The following is a 19087-nucleotide window of genomic DNA, read 5'->3' on the forward strand; positions in this document are numbered from 1 at the left end:
TTCTGGTTAAACTTGGATTTATGCTGGAAATGGCCCACCTTGATTATCATACACATTGTAAGGAGAGTGGTCAGTTTGGATGAGCTATTGCCAGCTGGAGAGTGAGTTTGTGTGTTGTGTTTTGGGGGTGTGGGGGGGGGGTGAGAAAACCAGGATTTGTGCTGGAAATGGCCCACCTTGATTATCATGCATATTGTAGGGAGAGTGGTCACTTTGGATGGGCTATTACCAGCAGGAGAGTGAGTGGGGGGGGGGGGGGGGGGGCGGAGTGTGAGAAAACCTGGATTTGTGCTGGAAATGGCCCAACTTGATTATCATACACATTGTAAGGAGAATGATCACTTTAGATAAGCTATTACCAGCAGGACAGTGGGGTGGGAGGAGGTATTGTTTCATGATCTCTGTGTATATAATGTCTTCTGCAGTTTCCACAGTATGCATCCGATGCAGTGAGCTGTAGCTCACGAAAGCTTATGCTCAAATAAATTGGTTAGTCTCTAAGGTGCTACTGCTCTAGCTGACACTGTTGGAAGAGGTGTTTGCTGTAAGGCACCACAAGGCAGTGAGTACCTATAAGTGTGAATATGCAGACCCATCTCAAAGAACTCCTATTATAGGTAAGTAACCTTCATTTTTATTCAAGGAAAATTTTTGGCTTATTCTGTATCCTTTAGGCCAGTGCTTTTGGTGCATCCATAGTTAGTAGTGGATGTCAGGATAGGACAATGTAATTCTCACCAAAAATAGCATGTGCCCTGTTTTTTGGCATTTCTTTAAATGAAGATACTCTGTGTTTCAGAAATTCAAATATGCCCCTACCTCCCCCACCCCCTTTTATTTTTTAATCTGGCACACGAAGGTGTACAGGGCACTTTATTTGCAGGAATTTTATTCTACCCTGCTGCACTGACCAGTTGTACTTGGACATGGTGCATTATTCAGGGAGTGGGGGACACTAACTTGTGTGGACATTTGTTCTGAAGAATTGGGTTATAATTAATGGCAGGTCTTGCAATCAAACTGCTCTAGTGAAGGGTGTAGACCTACTGAGTTACTAAGAATGATCCAGTGACAAATGTGACCTGTGCATGCAAAGCCTGTGCTGTGCTGATACCTGAAACACAGATGAGACAGAATAGAAGGACAATGCCTTTTTTTAAAATTAGAGGAGTTCTAAGTGGGGCAACCATCGACCTAAATAGGTTACTCTGGAAGTGAGGATTATAAGTAATTCTGGGAGGAACCTGAAGCATAAATGCCAGTGCAGTCTTCTCGTGGGGAGTAACTAGTCTACTGAACTCTCAAATTGTCCCAATCCAATATTGGAGTAAAATGTTGGCCCCTTTTCCCCTCCAACTTTATGTATATTGCATTTTTCCATACAAATATAAACTTTTGCTCAACATGAAGGAAATTTCACATTAATCTGTAACTGTACAAGTAGTGTGAATATGCATCCTTGATTCAACAAAAATAAAAACATGCAAAACAGAAGAATGTGTCCATTTCCCACCCAGTGTGGGCCCCAGCTGTGCATTGGCTGTGCTATTCAAGCTGCCCCGTCTGACTCAGAAACTTCCTTTTATTAATGCTTACTGTTTCTGAGTCGGGATGATCACAATTTGGTCACACTTTTTATCCAGGGTACAAAGGATGAGACTTTGGTATAGACACCTGGAGAGTCTTTGATTGCACAGCCATAACCCCAGGAAGTAACCCCATACACAACCCAGCTTTCCCCTGGACGTTCACACATGAGTGGTCCACCACTGTCTCCCTGACAACTGTCCACATGTTTCTGTTCTTGGAGGTTTCCAGCACAGAGCATCCTCCCTGTGAACCTTCGCTTATAACGCTCTTCACAGAGTCTCTTAGGAAGTAGGGGGATGGCAGCTTGTTGCAATGTTCTTGAATAGGCCCTTCCTGTAAAGAAAGGCCAAATAACTGGTATTGAGAAACTTATGATCACCAAATCAGGTATGATTTAACTGCATTTATTAATGTGACTTAAATATTACTATACAGTGTTACAGCATTAATTAAAAAAGGTGAAAAGGATGCAGACCTCAACTCCCTCAAAAGACTGCAAATTATAAGAAAGACATTTGGTTTAGCAGCACTTGTATCACAGGTACTTCACAAGACAGGATTTTTTTGTTACATTTTAGGTAATTGATTCTACAAAAATATATGATGTAATACTTAAATGTAGTGGGAAAGCTATTCTTAGATGGTTTGAATGGCTATGCGGCTATTGGCAGAAGGGATTTTCATCTCTAGGTCACTGTTCAAAGCCACCTTATTTGGTAATGATCAGAAGTCTTTATCATCTAGCAAGCTACTCGGTGTTAATATATCAAATGGAGTTCATGCTTTCAGTCTAGTTCCTAGTAAACAGTTAGCCAACTATAAATCTGCTCTTACAAAAAATTACCATCACTATGCGATAAGTCTCCTTGAGAAACTAAAGTCAATGAGACCATTCTACCCTGTTCTCCCAAGAAATGATTCCTCAAGGTTACAATTGAGAGACAAGGTAGAGAAGTTAGCACTGCCACTGCATGAACAGACTTCAGTCTAGCACCTTTCATAAACATCACACTTAATTAAACAAAAGTTCTGTCTCAAATCTCAGTGTTGTTTCAACATATTTTCAGTCTCCTTTTGTCAAAATAAAATACTGGTCTCTAATAAAGTTCATTCAGAAGGAACTAGATTGTTGTGTAGGCTGAACATTTTTGAATGTTTGGTGCAGTAAGTAGCGGCAAATCTTCAAATTCAATAATTTCAAAAGATTTTTTTTATGTAAATATATATGTGTTTGAATTTTTGGAATAGCCCAAATGGTTATTTCACTTTAGAAGTAGAGGTCCAAGTAAGATTCCATATTTTAAGTTATTTGAATATTTTTTCTGTAACACATCATAAAAACTCATCTCATGCCTCATGATTCTCTCTCAGTTGAAAAAAGTGACAACAGCAGCATTTTTTGTTTTTAAAAAAATCCTTAATTACCCTTGCACAACAAACTTGATTGCAGAGAACATTTAAAATCTCAGTAAATGTTGCAATGATGTAATTTATTGCATTTAAAGTAAGTTTTGAAGTAGCTAGTATTTCCATTTAAATAGAAGTTCTAAACTTAGTGGTACTATTTCAGAGCTCTTATACAGTGAATTACATAAAACACTAAGAGGTGTGGTTTTTTTGTAAAACATACACAGTACTGAAAACCTTTCTTCCCAGTTTTTAGTTCTCCGTATTTTCAGTATGCTCTCATAGATATGTGTGCATACATGCACACAGATTAATTAATGTAAAAAGAGAGAACTGATATTTAACCACATTTTCTTGCCAATTTTAATGAGTCAGAAGATTAAAGGATTAAAAAGTTGGCTTCTTTTTGCACTGTCATGAACCCAATAAAAACATAAAAGTAAAACATGGTTATTAATTTACAAAGGAACAGAGCCTTCTGGAGAAGAAACTCCTATCCGCACTCAGTGAAGTAACAGGACCTGCTAGTTATCCAAGTTTGATTGTAAATGTGCTTTGCCTCCCCTGCATCTTCAGTAGGATCTTTTTCACTCAAATCTAGCTGCTGAAATTTGGGATTTGGAAAATGGCAGTGGCAGCAATAGAGGAGAAAGAAAGTGCGCTTGATTCTCCATTACATACGTGCTGTGGCCATTTTTCATTTGACATCCTGGTGTCATTTAAATAAATCAGTAAAAGCATTTCTGGTCCTCATTAATAAGACTAAATATGGCAGAGCTGGTATTGTGTTTTTAAAGGGGTGTGAATATGTGGGCTCCCATTTGATAGGAGGCTGTAGGAGTGAGTGGATGATTTAACAGTACCATTTAATGTCATTCATTGTACAGTCTGGGAGAGTGAAGAGACAAGGTTAGTGACAGCTCCACTCTTCTTTATTTTTTTAAGCACAAACTAAATTAAAAGAAACTAGTGCTTTTATTCCTCTATAATGATGGAGGGGCTGAGGGAGAGAACAAGCAAACAAAAGCTTTTCTCCTATTTTAAAATGAGGGAACCTGGTACAGTCATTCCACCTTGCATATTAGAAATAGCAAATTGAACAACTGGTTAAGAAATAGTCAATCTTTGTTGTGGGTGAGGCAGAGGAAAATTTGGGTATATTAATATATAAATCACTCTCACCTGTGTCACCCCACCCAGTGATGTAACAGCTGGGGGCAGTTTTCTGTGGCCGCTCTCGCCTCAGTGGCAAACATGCAGGTAAGACATGGGTGCTGAATCTGGCACACTGTTCTTCTGGTCCCCGCAACCTCACTAGCGCAATGTCATAGTCGTTGCTGTCAGGCCTGTATTCTTTGTGCAGCACGATCTGTTGGACTCCAATTTCCTCCTCATACTCCTCAGGAACCAGCGTGTGATAATCCCCAACTCGCACGGCATAGTTCCGAGTATTGTTGCCATACCTGAGGATGAGACCAGGGCTCACATCACACAAATTTGCAACCTAAATAGACAACCAACTGACCAAAGTGTCTCTTTACTAATCATATAGATGACAATGCTAAAATAGTTTTATTAGTGGTAAACCCAATTATCTCAACAATGGTTATGTGAAATTCAGAAGTGTCTTGAAATTCCAAAGGGTGCATTCTCCTTGCTTTGAGCCATACAGATAATGAAAGTTTCCTGTATTCATTTTTAGAGTAGATAATTATTTTAAAAGAACAAGCAGGGACCAATAAAACCTAAAATAATTATGACATCCAATATAAAACCACCAGTAAAGACTAAACAGTACTGCAATACTCCCAAATAAACTCATGAAAGGAAAACAACTGTAAAATTCAGCCTTGAATGAAGAAAATGTTGATTAATACTAAACACTTTTTTGGGGGACACCTGAGCATGAAGGCCTCTACGCATCTTAACTAAAGTTATACTAATGAAAGAGCAGAGGAAAAATTATAGAAGGCAGAAAGGACCCATGTCCCCAGATACCTGAAGGCTGTTCAAGCACAGGCAGCTGCTTGTGTGGGATATCCCACACCTGATCATAATTGTTGATATCTGTTTAGTACTGTTGAGGGTTAGGATTTACAGGGCTCACAGGGCTATTTCCAGAAAAAGAAAACTAGTTAGGCTGGGGAAGTGTTGGGTTTTTTTATTATTTTTTTAACCCTAATCTAAAATCACACGGCCTTTTGACTATTTTCCTGAGAAGTCCCTTTTATAGTAAATAGATAACTAGGACATGTAATAGTTCAACATAAATGTGTAAAAATATCAGGCAGAGATTTCTCAAAACTCTCTCCACATACCCTCTATTCCACTTGGAAATTTTCATGCCCTCCAGGGTCTCACTGTTTCCTGGTTGTACTTAGCTTTCCTCAAGAGTAGGCAGGAAAAGGCTGAGTCCCTCAGGCTGGTCCTGAGCAGCATATAGTCATAGAACTGAGTATCTGTTATCATTAGAGCTGGGCAGGAAAAGGTTTTCTTGTTCTGCAAAAAATTTTGAGATTTCAAATGTTTTCCTGTTCTTCAGTGGGATATATCAGACTTTTCAAAATGTTTTGATTGATAGAAACATCTACCCAAGATAGCTGGTGGTTAAGGGACTCAGCTAGAATGTGAGAAACCTAGGGTCAAGTCAGGCAGAGCAGGGACTTGAATTTAGGACTTCCACATCCCAGATGTGTAGCCCTAATTACCAGGTCGTCAGCTATTCTGGGATCTCTTTCTCTGGTTTTGAGCAGAAATTCCATCCTGGACCTGATAAATTAGTCAAAACTGATACATTCCCAGGAAAAGTTGCAACGGATCAGCATTTTCTGATGAAATAATCAAAAATTTCCTGACCAGCTCTAATTCTAAATTCAGGCTGCTTTCCTGGCCTTCCCCTATAAAATGACATGTTATAGGGTCAAATTCTACAGGCCTCATTCAGTTCTTACTCAAGAAAAACTTGTATTGCTTGTGGAATTCAGTGGGAGTTTAACCTGGGTAAAAACTTAGAAAGTCCAGCAGGATATGGCCCAATATATTTATTACGTTTTGCTCTAAGCAGGAAGAATTATTTAAAATTGCAACATCATCATTTGATGTATTTTCTACATTTTATGTGAAGGTTGCTTTATGGTACTGGAGAAAGTCTTTAACAGAAAGCCTCCTTAACAATACTAATATTGTTCTTTCGTCGTAATACTCTTATCCACTACACTGTACTTCCTTTGTGGCTGGAAATTACAATCCAAAAAATTGCAGCTGGCCCATAATAGCTGAAGATTACAGAGTTGTAAAAACTGATCTTGTATTTACGTGGATCTTTCTTAAAATACTCTCAGAAAAACTAACCTGTGAGTCTGTATGATCAGAACATACTATTGATGAAGTTTTAATAATCTCATCCCTGAAAAATAAACTAATGAAGAAATTTCCTCTTTTTTTTTTCAGCTTGGATTTATTAGGTTTATTTGAAAGGTCTTTAACAAAACAAAACTCCACATTTGCAGGTATCTTTTTAGCAATACCCAATTTACTGTTTAGACAACAAAACATCAATCTGTTGATATCTTAGCAGTAGATCCATTTTCATTAGGGAGTGTCCTTGGAGAATTCTGAGCATTAATGCTAATGCCAAAGATCATCAGGAACAACAGGAATGTGTCCCTTCAAATAAAGGGATGAAAAAATAGTGCTCCCTTTATTGATGTCTTATTTCAGTATATTCAGAAGCTTTTGGTCCCTGCCAGCATATTTGAGTGTTTGCTGATCTTATTTCTAAGGCACCTCTCACCAGCGAATGAAAATTTTAATAAGTTTCTAAATCTTCACTGTTAAACACCTCATGGTTTCTCCAGTAATAAAAGTGTCTATTTGACGTTAAGGTTCTGTTCTGTGCCTGATCAAATAAATGACAAAATTCCCACTGACTTCAGTGGGAACAGGATTGGGCCCTAAGATATGGTATTTACTCTGGTATTGCTTTGAAGGAGATTTTCCACAATAACAAAGTCCATTAGACCACAACTGGTTTCTGGAGCATGATACATCATCTGAACTATGACATCAGCAGTAAAGTCCAAAATTCTGCATCAAAGCAGAGCTGTCAAAATCCCTGACATCTGCAGCCTGTCAGTAATGCTAACCATTTCCTGCTCTGAGAATCCCACGAAGAATCCCACTCTTCCATTTCTGGATCAGCACATACCTTATTTTAAACAGGGCAAATCTATTGACTGCATTGAGTCACTACATCCAGCATGTAAGTTAATGGTCAGTCTCAGGTGTGCTGATTTAGCCAGTGTTCTTGGATGTCTGGGTTATTATGGTCTTTACTTCAATGCATTACACACTAAGTAAAAGCAGATAGAGTGATAATTGTTGTGTTTTAAAGCAGTAGGCCTAATTTGGTCTTTTAAAAACCTCTATATTCTAATTTTATTGTATCACTGATGTGTAGTTCTACACTGGTCTCAGATGTCTTTTCCTATGTTTCCTTTTTACTACAACCATTACCAATGCGATAAGGTACTAGGTTGAGAATCAGGAGACCTGAGTTCTCACTGTTGGCCCTCCTGTGTGAGCCTGGGCAAGTCTATTTCTGTGCCTTATTTTCCCCATCTGTTATACTCTCTTTCATAAAGCACTTTGAGATCACAGTATAGTTTGAATTTTTACATATATACTGCTACAATAGGTTAATTGTGTTAAATAGCAGAGTCCCTGCCTTACATAGCTTCATATTCTGTCTGTTTTCTGATATTTCACAATTCTTGACTTATATGAGAAACTTAAACATCTTTCTGGTACATCTTTTGGTACATCTTGGCTGTGGCTCTAGAACCTGAGAGTCGTTATGGGTTTTGTTTGCTAATGCTGCCTGGGAACTTGTTAGAAACTGTAGTTTACATACAAGTATGTTAAATGAGCTCCAAAGATGGACTAAGCATGGGTTGTATGCACATTTTTCAGCAATATTTCTTGAAAACTATAGAGCTCAAAGTGCTCCTACATATTCATGTATAGACATGTGCTTTATTAGTGAAAAATACTAGTAAGCCTGAAAATATGGAAAATTTTAGCAACGTAATGAATCGGTTTCCTTGTTCAATCATGGTATGCCCATCTCTGCATGAAGGTGCAGAAGTAATTCATTAAGCACATGAGCAGTCTTTGCTGCCTGATCACTATAAGGAGCATAGGATAGTAAGCTGCAGAAGTAATGTTGGTACGTTCTGGAAAGTGACTTAAGGATTTCTGTATCAGTTGCAGGGTAAACTCAGTAAAAGGCTATGAGTTGTGACATTACCAAATCAAGGGCTCTTTAAGTCAATCAGAGCCATGTTCATTTTTGATGAAAATGCCTGAGGCTGAGTGCTAGTATATGACACCCCTAGTAATGAGACTGCTTGGGAGGCTTTTCACACTCTGTTTATAAGGCTTTGATTTTATTCCCACTTGAAGTTGATGGAACACACTCCACAGTGATGTACATTGCATCTGGAACACTATCAAAGTCAAACTCCATTTCATCTTTCTTACTTCTCATCTGTGAAATTATCATAACAGAAGAATAAACATACCTCTTCAGAAACATTTTTACACCCTGCCAAAGAAATAACTCCACAGTTATCCCTGTGTAGCTCACCAAGCTGGACAAGATCAAGGTAGCTGAATGGTTAAGGCTGCACAGTTTGAGCACAGTCTCCCTTCACTCTTACAGAGATTATTTACAGAACAAATGTAATGCTTGGAATGTAAAGGGTATCCTGACACTGGAATGGATTAAGTTGGCAGCCAAATACTTTTCCTCCAGTGTCACATCTCCCAGTGAGTGAGTTTACATACTCACAGGATAAGAGTTTGGCTGATGTTACCAACATACTAGCCAACTTTTTTAATTTTCACTGAAGAAACTAAGAATCTACAAAGGAAACTGATACAGAATTTCTCCTTTGTAACAGTAAGTGGCTCTTTAAGTGTGATCTAATATAAGAGATTATATGTTCACTTAAATGCAACCACAACCTACAAAAATGGAATATACATTGTTTTTTATTGACATCTCACTTGTTTTCTCTGCTCAAATTTCATAACTCTGGGACTATATATAAACATTTGGTTGAATCTCACTCGGGAAACCAAATAACGCAATATGTGAGCCTATTCAGTTTAGCAAAAGATGCTCTTTCCTTTGGCACTTACACAACGCTAGATAGTCCAATGATTTTTGCCTCAGGGCCTGTATTTTTAAATGCTGATCTCATTGCCATTAATAGCTCTCTATTCCCAATGGAAGCCTATACACGGAAACATACTGCTACAGATAATCCTTGATAAAAGTTAGAAAACATTGTATTAGTGATTTTATTAATATATGTCTGAATGTCCCTACTGTATTAGGATAGAAAGATGCAGAGTCAAGAGCATTAAAAGTAAATATCTGCAATTTGCCTGGTGTATCAGTCAGAGGCATACAAATTATAGCTATACTTTTGTCTGCTTGAATGAAACCCTTGAATAGTTGCCCATGTAATACTGGTAATTGTTTGGGAAAATAATCATTTATTACGGGTGTTTGTCCCAGAAACGGGTGTTTGTCCACCCATGCACCCATTTTGTACATTCAAATAAGGGTTTTGTGCATACAAATGAATGCAACCATATACTCTTCAGGTGTATTTTCAGTGACCTAATGGAAATTTAACCTTCTAAATTCAAATGGAGAGAGGCACCTCTTATGTTGTAGAATCAGAATATTTTTTTAAATTAAAAGGTTACAGTTGCATTTTGTAGATATGGATTTTCCCACAACATTATAGTGCACAAATTTGAGTATGTGCCCTAATGTTTGTCACTGCATTCACTATTTTGAAATCTGCTGGAGGTCAGAATAGTGTTAAATATCTGACACCAGCGATATGACTTAATGTCATAGAATCATAAAATATCAGGGTTGGAAGGGACCTGAGGAGGTCATCTAGTCCAACCCCCTGTTGAAAGCAGAACCAAACCCTAATTAAATCATCCCAGCCAGGGCTTTGTCAAGTCAGACATCAAACTGCTTTCTTTCTTCCTTCAGTATAGGTTTAACAATAAGAACCTCATTATTTTAAAAGATGTTTCTTCTAATTGCTAAACCAGCACTACAGCAAGAAGGAAAGTGGTTTATGATCTCTGATATTGGACTCTATACTGCCAGTTGGGGCTCAGCTGGTACACATTTAGCTAGAGAAACTTGCTTATCTCTTTGTCCTCTTTCCCCTGCCTATTGAAGCTCATCTTCCTCACATAACAAGAGGAACTGCATTCTCCTTAGTTTGAGCACTGCTTGCTGCTTGTGTTATGGATGTTGTTAATTTTTAGCAATATGGTGAAAAACAGGAGATTCAAGAAGGCTGATTGAATAACAAACTGTAATTTCCAATAAAATGTAACACGGTGAGAAAGGCATCTTCTCATACAAATGCACAGAAGTGTGAATTAGCTACAGTGCTTCTAGACTGGGGCTGAATGAGCTGTCTGAATACTGATTTACCCTACTCCAGTGTACAGGCATTCACACAAGTCCTGTATAGACTGCTCAGAATTGACTTTGATCTGTAGACAATGATCTTTTGTTCTTTCCAATAACTCTGAACGTAATTACACATTTTGTCAAATTTAAACATTGCACATGGGCCAATACAAAAAAGAGGCGGAGTTGTCTAGTGGAAGGGACTGGGACTGGAAGACCTGGGTTCTATTCTCAACTTTGTCATTAACTTTCAGTGTGACACCGGGCATTGAGCTGCTCAGTGCCTCAGTATCCCCATTTGTAAAATGAGATTAATATTAACTTCCCAGGGATATGGGGAAATTTACTTCATTAATGTTTAAAAAGCACTTGGAGATCCTCAGCTAGAATGTGCTAGAGAAGGGCTTAGGTCTAGTATGAAGGAAGTACAGTGTTCAAGTAACCTAATGTACTCCTAAAGTGACATCGTGGTCATTATCATTTCATTTTTACTGAATGACTCATCTTTTTAATTACCTGGATCTAGCAATGTGTTACTTCCGGAACTGCAAATTGTCCTGAGTTCTCAGCTGCTATGACAGCTTGTGGCAAAACTTTGTAATAGAATGGGCAGGATATCAAGAAAAATAATATCAAACAGTGATGTAATTCTGAATCAAAATCAAGTTGCATCTGTTTGGAATTAGAGAAAAATTAAAGATGGAAGTGGAAACACTACTGGAGAAAAGTGTGGAGTAAAGCAAGCCTACAACTTTGTTAATTTATTTTCACGAACAGCATTGGATTCCTTTAGGCTAGTTAAGCACTGCTGTGTGTTGGAACATCCTGGCACATGGGGAGTGAACCCATTGCTGTAATTCTTAAAAGGGATTTGATGTATTCCCTTTGAGGGCTGGTCAGATCCTCCAACTTGTGAACATGTGTACTGGGGAGCATTGGGGATGGTATATGGTCCTGTCTCCTCCCCTGCTTCTGCTGTAGTGGTTTGTGCCACAGGGGTGCATGAGGGAGCACCTGAGATACAAAGAAGCCAGAGGCTGTAACTGTGCCCACCAGCTGGATATTCCACCTCTTACATGCACAAGAAGCATCTGGCCCCAGTCTGGTCCTTGAGACTTCAAAAAGATAGTCCTAAAACAGCACTACTAGTTTAAAAATTCTTCCTTACCTGGCTACTCAATATGAGGCTAATACATTCTCCACACTAAATCTACTGCTAACTGCTACATGTGCCTTCATCTATCATTCTCACTGTAAGGCTCTGCATTCTTGCTTTCCCAGATAGGCTTTAGCGAGAGTAAGCACTGTATAAATGGAAATTTCGGACACAGAAGGCCAAATCAATCCCTAGTGCAACCATTCAAATCAATGGAATTATACCAGAGATTAATTTGGGCCATAGAGTTGTTTCAGTCCTCACTGAAGATCTGTGTGTAGGTTTATGTGCTTCCTTGCTCAGCTGCATATTAATGAGCAGTTCACGATGGAGGCGTTTGCTCAGATTCAACCCAAGATGAGATGCTCCAATTCAGTTGCTACATGGGGACAGAAGGATATTATAGGGAAAATATCAATTTTTCTATTTACAACAGATTAGAAAAGCTGAAAAATGCACCTCGTGGATGCCTATTCTTGTGATGCAAGGAATGGTAAAGAGACTGTGGGGGACACCATGAGGCTAGAATTTTTTTTATCTTTAGCCAGAGATAGTCATTGGAGAATTTGCCCTGGGTACAGGAACTCTCTGCTGTCAGAAAAATCATGGTGGCAGCTCTGCCACTCTGTCCCCGCCACAACCCCAGCAAAATGGGAATGGGGTAGTGTGCCTTGGGCATTCCAGGGACAAGACATGTGCAAACTGGAAAGTTAAAGGAGGGGGCAGAGCATCACCTAGGTCTCCACAGATGTAAGCTAGAGCTGCTTCCTGGCCGGTGGCTGAGGATCAGGGAGCCACAATTGGCTTGCTCCTGTCTTCCCCTTTCTCTGCTATGCCTTAGTGGAGTGCTGATGGGGTAAAGAATCTGCCCCCATGTGTCCAAAATGTGAAATACACAAATTACTATTAGACAAGATTTCAATAACAGGAGAGAAAGAGAGAGAAAGAGCTTTGTTTTCAAGCCTTGAATAAAATGCTCTATCAAAAGTCTTTCTAAAATGCTCTGCTAACTTCATCCTTAGTTATTACCATGGGACTCATGAACAGGCATGAAGAGGTCAGTTTATAGTCATTTTAATGACAGAAACCCAAGACTTTGCACTTTCATTTTCTACAACAAAAACAGCTTGAATCTCAGTGGAAAGAGTCTGCGATTTAATGAACGAAGTCTGGCCATTAAGGCTTGAACAGTTACCAAGAAGAGTCCCACATGACTGCTGGAAACATGAAAATGAAAAGATGTTGAGCAGCTGCCTCTAAAAAAAGGTACCAATTTCCATTCATTGTAATGAAAGCAATCTCCTGCCTCTTTTGTAGTGGGAAGTGAGGAAAAAGAAGGGGCCAAAGGTTGAAATTAAATTGCTCCCAGCACACTTAGGCAAATTTTAGCCAACTTCCTTATAATTATTATGAAGTTATTCTACATTTCTTTCCCAGTCATTGCTGCAAGATGTTGGTCTCAAAATGAAGCTTTCTCCACAGCTGTTTATTATATCCACCTCCTTGCTATTTAAATCAGTATTTGTGACATTGCAGTAACTTCAGTGGCAGTGAACTGTGATGTTACAAATAATTGGATTGGGCTGTCACAAAAGAAACTGAGCAGGAAGATCGTAAAAAAGAAAAAGTGTATACAAAAAGCAAAAATGGGAGAATAAATATAGAAAAGTTAGATGACAGTTTAATGTAGGTGGTGAAATAGAACAGACCAATTCAGAGATGATTTGTAAGGGAGCTTTAGTTACATATCAAGTGGTAAGTGGGTGGAAGGGAGCTGAAGGTGGTGTAACTTACTGTACAGTAGGCTGAATAGCTGGAAGAAGGTGTAAGTTACAGCAGCTTAGAGCCTCGTAGACTCACCCCTGTATTTGGCTGAAGGTGTTTTAAAGCTTCCCTGAGTGTGCTGGCGGAATCCTTAAGATGGCTACAAAATACTTAATTTTTGTACACTAAGAAACCAGAGAGTAAGGCAGTTGTTGTCAGCCTGGCTGAAGGAATAAGAAAAACTAATTAGATCCAGACAAGGGCAAGATGCAAATTTACTTTTCCCTTAGATTCCACAAAATAAGAAGAATGTTTTGATCAAAGAGAGGGTCTTAGAGGTCAGCTCAGGTAGTCTGTAAAACATTACAGGAAAACTGTCACTTAAATTTCATAGCTGACTGTGCCTTACCAAACAGAACATCAAAATACAACACAGGGTCCAAGTGCTTGTTTGTTCTCACCTCAACTTGCCAAGTTAACAGATACCTGTACACTGTGGTGTTTTGAGGGGCCAGGCCCCTTAGGTGATTATGCTAGGGAAGTCTGAAGTTTTCTCTATAAAGGTTTTCTCTGGAAATGGTGAAATTCTGAACATAAATCTGTTGAGTGATGAATGCAATTTGTGTTGTGCTAGAATGTGGGAGTAAGAATAGTTTTAACATACGAGTTAAATACTGAACTTTTTTTTAACAGAAGTCAGTCTCTTTGGGAACAATTTTCAATATACTGGTGGGCAAGAGTGGGGTTTTGCCTCTGTATCATTCCCACTGGCCTCAAAATGGTAGCAATGCAGTGGTACTGGAAATGTATCCCATTGTTAATCATGTAGTACTACCTCTTAAAACAGTGTGCTGCAGTGATCACCCAACAGCTGCTGATGAGTGTGGCACCACATAAGAGTCTTCCATCACCATGAGATGATTTCAGTCGGAGGGCAACCTGCCAGGGCCAACCGCCCCTAAAGAGAGAATAAATCAGTCATGTCTTTTAGTGTACTAAGCAAAATGGAAGAGTAAAGGTAACTGGCAAGCTGTCTTGAGTGTAGAGCCACTATTGCTACATTGGTTTAAATAACTTAAGACACATTATTTACTGAGTAACAATTGGGAGACCATTTAATCATGTTAGTATAGCATTCAGAATTCCATTCAACAACCCTCAAGGTTAGTTTACAGACTACTGGGACATCGAACTCTCTCAGCACTTCATCCCACTATGAATCAGTTTAATCATCCCTTCTCAGAATACATCCTTCGTGCCAAAAACATACGATCTGTGTCCTCCACCAAATATTATCCAAGTGAGAGAAGAGATTAGCAGTTCTAATAGTTACCATATAAAAATATGCAACTGTGAGGAGAAGGCTACCAGGCCAAAAATCTGGGAGTGGAGGATGGGGAGAGTTCCATGAAAAACTCCCAATCTGCTTTTCTGTTCCCATTAATGCTAACTTCTCCATCTGCCCTTGACTGGATGTAAAGCAAATCTTCAAAATCAACGGGATTAAGAGAAAAGCAGAAACAACAAGAAATACACGGATTAGCTCCATCTCATCTCTTCACATGTGTTCATCTATTCAAGATAAATCCAAACAATTTAGCAGATCAAAGATACATATTCCCAACCCTATAAAGATGGAATTGACAGTAGGATCAAAAGATTCAGTTCTTACATCTTCCCATAGATAGATGGAACTAGCAAAAAGGGAAGAGAGAGAACAGCAGCCAGAATATAAGTAGCAGCTAGTTTAATTTTGAAAACTATCCATTTGAATAGGAATACAGGAACACAGGAATTGACAAACAGGATCAGAGCAGTGTTCCATCTAGTCCAGCGTCCTGTGTCTGACACTAGCAAGTACCAGATGCTTCAGAGGAAAGTAGGGTAATCTGCCCTGGTCTCTAATAGTTAAAAATTGACTTAAAACCTGAAGCATGAGGTTTGATATCCCTTTCAAAATTTTTGTTATTAGTTATGATTAAGGCTATGATTTAGTCATGGGTATTTTTAGTAAAAATCACGGACAGGCAATAACCAAAACGTCAAGGCCAGTGACCTGTCCATGACTTTTATTAAAAATACCCCTAACTAAATCTTACCTGCTGAGGGGAGATGCTGTTGCTCCTGGGGAATGTGGGGGTGTTCCAAGGCCCTGTCGCTGCTACTGCTCTGGAGGTGGGGGCGGCCTGGGGCCCTGCTGCCACCGCTCCAGGCTGGGGGGTGGCCCAGGCCCCACCGCCACTGCTCCTGGGGGCAGCCTGGGCCCCACCACCTGCCTCTGGGCCGCCCCACCATCACTGCTGCTCCTCTGGGCCAGGGGATGGCCCGTGGCCCCACCACTGCTCCTCCGGGCTGTGGGGCGGCCCAGGGTCCCACCACCACTGCCACTGCTCCGGGACAGTGTCCGGGACCAGTTGCCTGGGGCCCCGCCGAGTCAGCCTCAACAGCTGCTGCAGCTGTCACCAAGGTCCTGGAAAGTCACAGAATCTGTGACCTCCATGAAAGACTCACAGCCTTAGTTATGATAATTCTGGATATTCTTGAGATCCATATAATACCCAATCCCTTTTTGAATCTGTTAAATACTTTGCCTCAATGATTGTCCTGTGGCACTAAGTACCGCAGTCTAATAATGCATTGTGTGAAAAAGTATTTTCCCTTTTATTGGTTTGAATTTCCCACCTTTTATTTTCATAATCTAGCCCCTTGTTCTTGTGGTATGATACTGGCAGAAGAAAAAGAAAAGGAGTACTTGTGGCACCTTAGAGACTAACCAATTTATTTGAGCATGAGCTTTCGTGAGCTACAGCTCACTTCATCGGATGCATACTGTGGAAACTGCAGAAGACGTTATATACACAGAGACCATGAAACAATACCTCCTCCCACCCCACTCTCCTGCTGGTAATAGCTTATCTAAAGTGATCATCAAGTTGGGCCATTTCCAGCATAAATCCAGGTTTTCTCACCCTCCACCCCCCCCCCCAACTCACTCTCCTGCTGGTAATAGCCCATCCAAAGTGACCACTCTCTTTAAAATGTGTATATAATCAAGGTGGGCCATTTCCAGCACAAATCCAGGTTTTCTCACCCCCCCACCCCCCTCCAAAAACCACACACACAAACTCACTCTCCTGCTGGTAATAGCTCATCCAAAGTGACCACTCTCCTCACAATGTGCATGATAATCAAGGTGGGCCATTTCCAGCACAAATCCAGGTTTTCTCACCCCCCCCCCCCCACAAACTCACTCTCCTGCTTGATGATCACTTTAGATAAGCTATTACCAGCAGGAGAGTGGGGTGGGAGGAGGTATTGTTTCATGGTCTCTGTGTATAAAAAGATCTTCTGCAGTTTCCACAGTATGCATCCGATGAAGTGAGCTGTAGCTCACGAAAGCTCATGCTCAAATAAATTGGTTAATCTCTAAGGTGCCACAAGTACTCCTTTTCTTTTTGCGAATACAGATTAACACGGCTGTTACTCTGAAACCTGGCAGAACAGAATCTCCTGATCTACTTTCTCTATACTATTCTTTATTTTTTATATGCTTATCCCCTCTTATTTGTCTCCTTTGTAAGGTAAACAATCCCAGGCTTTTCAATCTTTCTGCATATGTCAGTTTTTCCCTGGATCATTTTTGTTGCTCTTTTCTGAAACCCTCTCCTAATCTGCAATAGCCTTTTGGAGTTGGGGTGACCAATACTGTGCACAGTATTCTAAACAGGACACACCATTTTTTTTATGAAGGCTTTATAATATTCTTTATATCATTCACCATCACATTCCATATACTTTGTTCCTTATTCCTGTATCCATAAGATATTATGAATAGTCTTTGTGGTTGTCATAATTCACAAATATTAAGAAAACAAGTCTATCTGTATTTGCAGTTATACAAGTGTGGGTGGGTGAACATATGGGAGCATGTTATATACCAATATGGCCAAGAACCAACTACCAGTTAATGCAAAGTCTTATTTTACAGCTGTTTCATCATCAAAGAAGTACATTTACTTGAGAAAAATGATGTTTTTAAAGCGTTAATAATACCCAACCTCCTTTCATGCTATTTAGCCTTTTACAGTTCTGTTAAATGCATAGCAGACCCACAGATCCATCTATATGGTTCACAGCTATTCAGGATTTGCTTCTCAGGAGAAACTGAAATGGCTGTTTGTCTAAGGAAAGTAATTTAAACTGATTAAAGAATAAAATTCCAATGTACCCAAAACTGAAATGCAATATCTGACACTGAGTTTGGTAAATACTGCAAAAATTTATCAATGATTATTTTTTGATCTGGTCTTCAGATTTGCTTTGAATGTGTTCCTGCTCTCTTTGTGTGTGCTTTCTGGGAATATTCTAGTGAACAAATTCACCAGCAGGAATGTTAACTCAGAAAACAAAATTGACGTGCATATTACAAAGTATTCACATAAAGCAAATTTTAAATTCATAATCCTAAGATTTCCCACTGGAAATCTGTCTGTAAGAGTTCCGCACAGTCGATCAAGAAATTGAAACATGAAATGTGATTTATGTGTCCAACCAATTACTCAAATTTTGAATATTGCATATTCACATCAAATATCTCACAAACACACTAGAAATAAAAAACCATCCCCTATGCCCCACATGTGGGCTATACAGGAAGGACTATAGGCAGAGTGGCTTCATGGGAATGTCTGCATAATTGGATGTGGGTATGTACCCGAGTACATACCCTCCATAGCTCTCTGCTGTCCCAAGCTGTGCTTCCCCGCTGCTCGAACCTTTTGCCACGGCAAGAAAAGACTGTGGCTACCGGGAAAGGCTCTGGCAGGAAAGAGAGGCTCTGGCAGTTCCCTCTACTGGAGTTCTTCCCTGCCACAGAGAAACACTCCAGCAGCTCCCCACTGCTGGAGCTCTTCATCCATTGCAGGAAAGATTCTGCTCGCTGGGAAAGGCTCTGACAGAGGGGAGGCAGCAGGGAAAGGTTCATCTGCTATATACCACAATGTGGATGTATAGCTACACGTATTGCCAGTGGCATGTAGTGTAGAAGTAGTCAGAGAAAGGTCATGATGCACCATGATGTCCCAAAGAGACTGAAGATGAGGAGACAGAGGAAGAGATGTAGGCTGGAACAGCAACCTTTAGATGGGGCTGCACAAAGCTTCACTCACTCTGAATTAATGGGTGAATAATTCATCCAGTTCTAACTGGCCTGGAAAAAACTATACTTGTTGAACAAAATTATGTTCTTTGTGCCAAACTAAGCCCAATATGGCAAAATTCACATTATTAATCTGCATTTATTTCATGAGAAGCAAAAAATTTAATCAGTAGCTAAACAAGGCTGAGGGCTTATGGCAACTGCACATCCCACAATTTTACACTGAAAATGACTTTCACTGTACTGAATATCATTTACCTTAAAGAATTTTTCCCACCAATTATCCGCTTCTGTCGACGATGCAGTAACCTCAATCCACAAACAGAAGCAAGGGAATCTAAACAGAAAATAAGGTTTAGGCCTTAAACTCCCACACAGCAACAATATATAGGGTTTGGTAGATTAAAAAAAAAAGTGTATTTTATTTTGTTTGTTTAGTCGGTAAGGACATGATTCTGTGCTGAGTACCATCACCATCCAATGAACTCAGGGGGCG

At 39.7% G+C, this 19087-nt stretch overlaps 1 protein-coding gene across 1 annotated transcript in view; it reads right to left on the reverse strand.

Moving 5' to 3' along the window:
* Nucleotides 1-450: 450 nt before the first annotated feature.
* The window catches only part of PRSS12 (serine protease 12), a 63455-nt gene continuing 44818 nt past the window's right edge, over nt 451-19087 (reverse strand). The window contains exons 10-13 of the mRNA XM_048847428.2: nt 18850-18928; nt 14269-14391; nt 4180-4460; nt 451-1923 (exon numbers count right to left, since the gene is read on the reverse strand). Coding sequence (XP_048703385.2) covers nt 1616-1923; nt 4180-4460; nt 14269-14391; nt 18850-18928 — 791 coding nt within the window. The 3' untranslated portion in view covers nt 451-1615. The remainder of the gene's footprint in view (nt 1924-4179; nt 4461-14268; nt 14392-18849; nt 18929-19087) is intronic.

This window comes from Caretta caretta, chromosome 4 (genome assembly GCF_965140235.1).
Source record: "Caretta caretta isolate rCarCar2 chromosome 4, rCarCar1.hap1, whole genome shotgun sequence".
Taxonomy (NCBI): Eukaryota; Metazoa; Chordata; order Testudines; family Cheloniidae; genus Caretta; species Caretta caretta.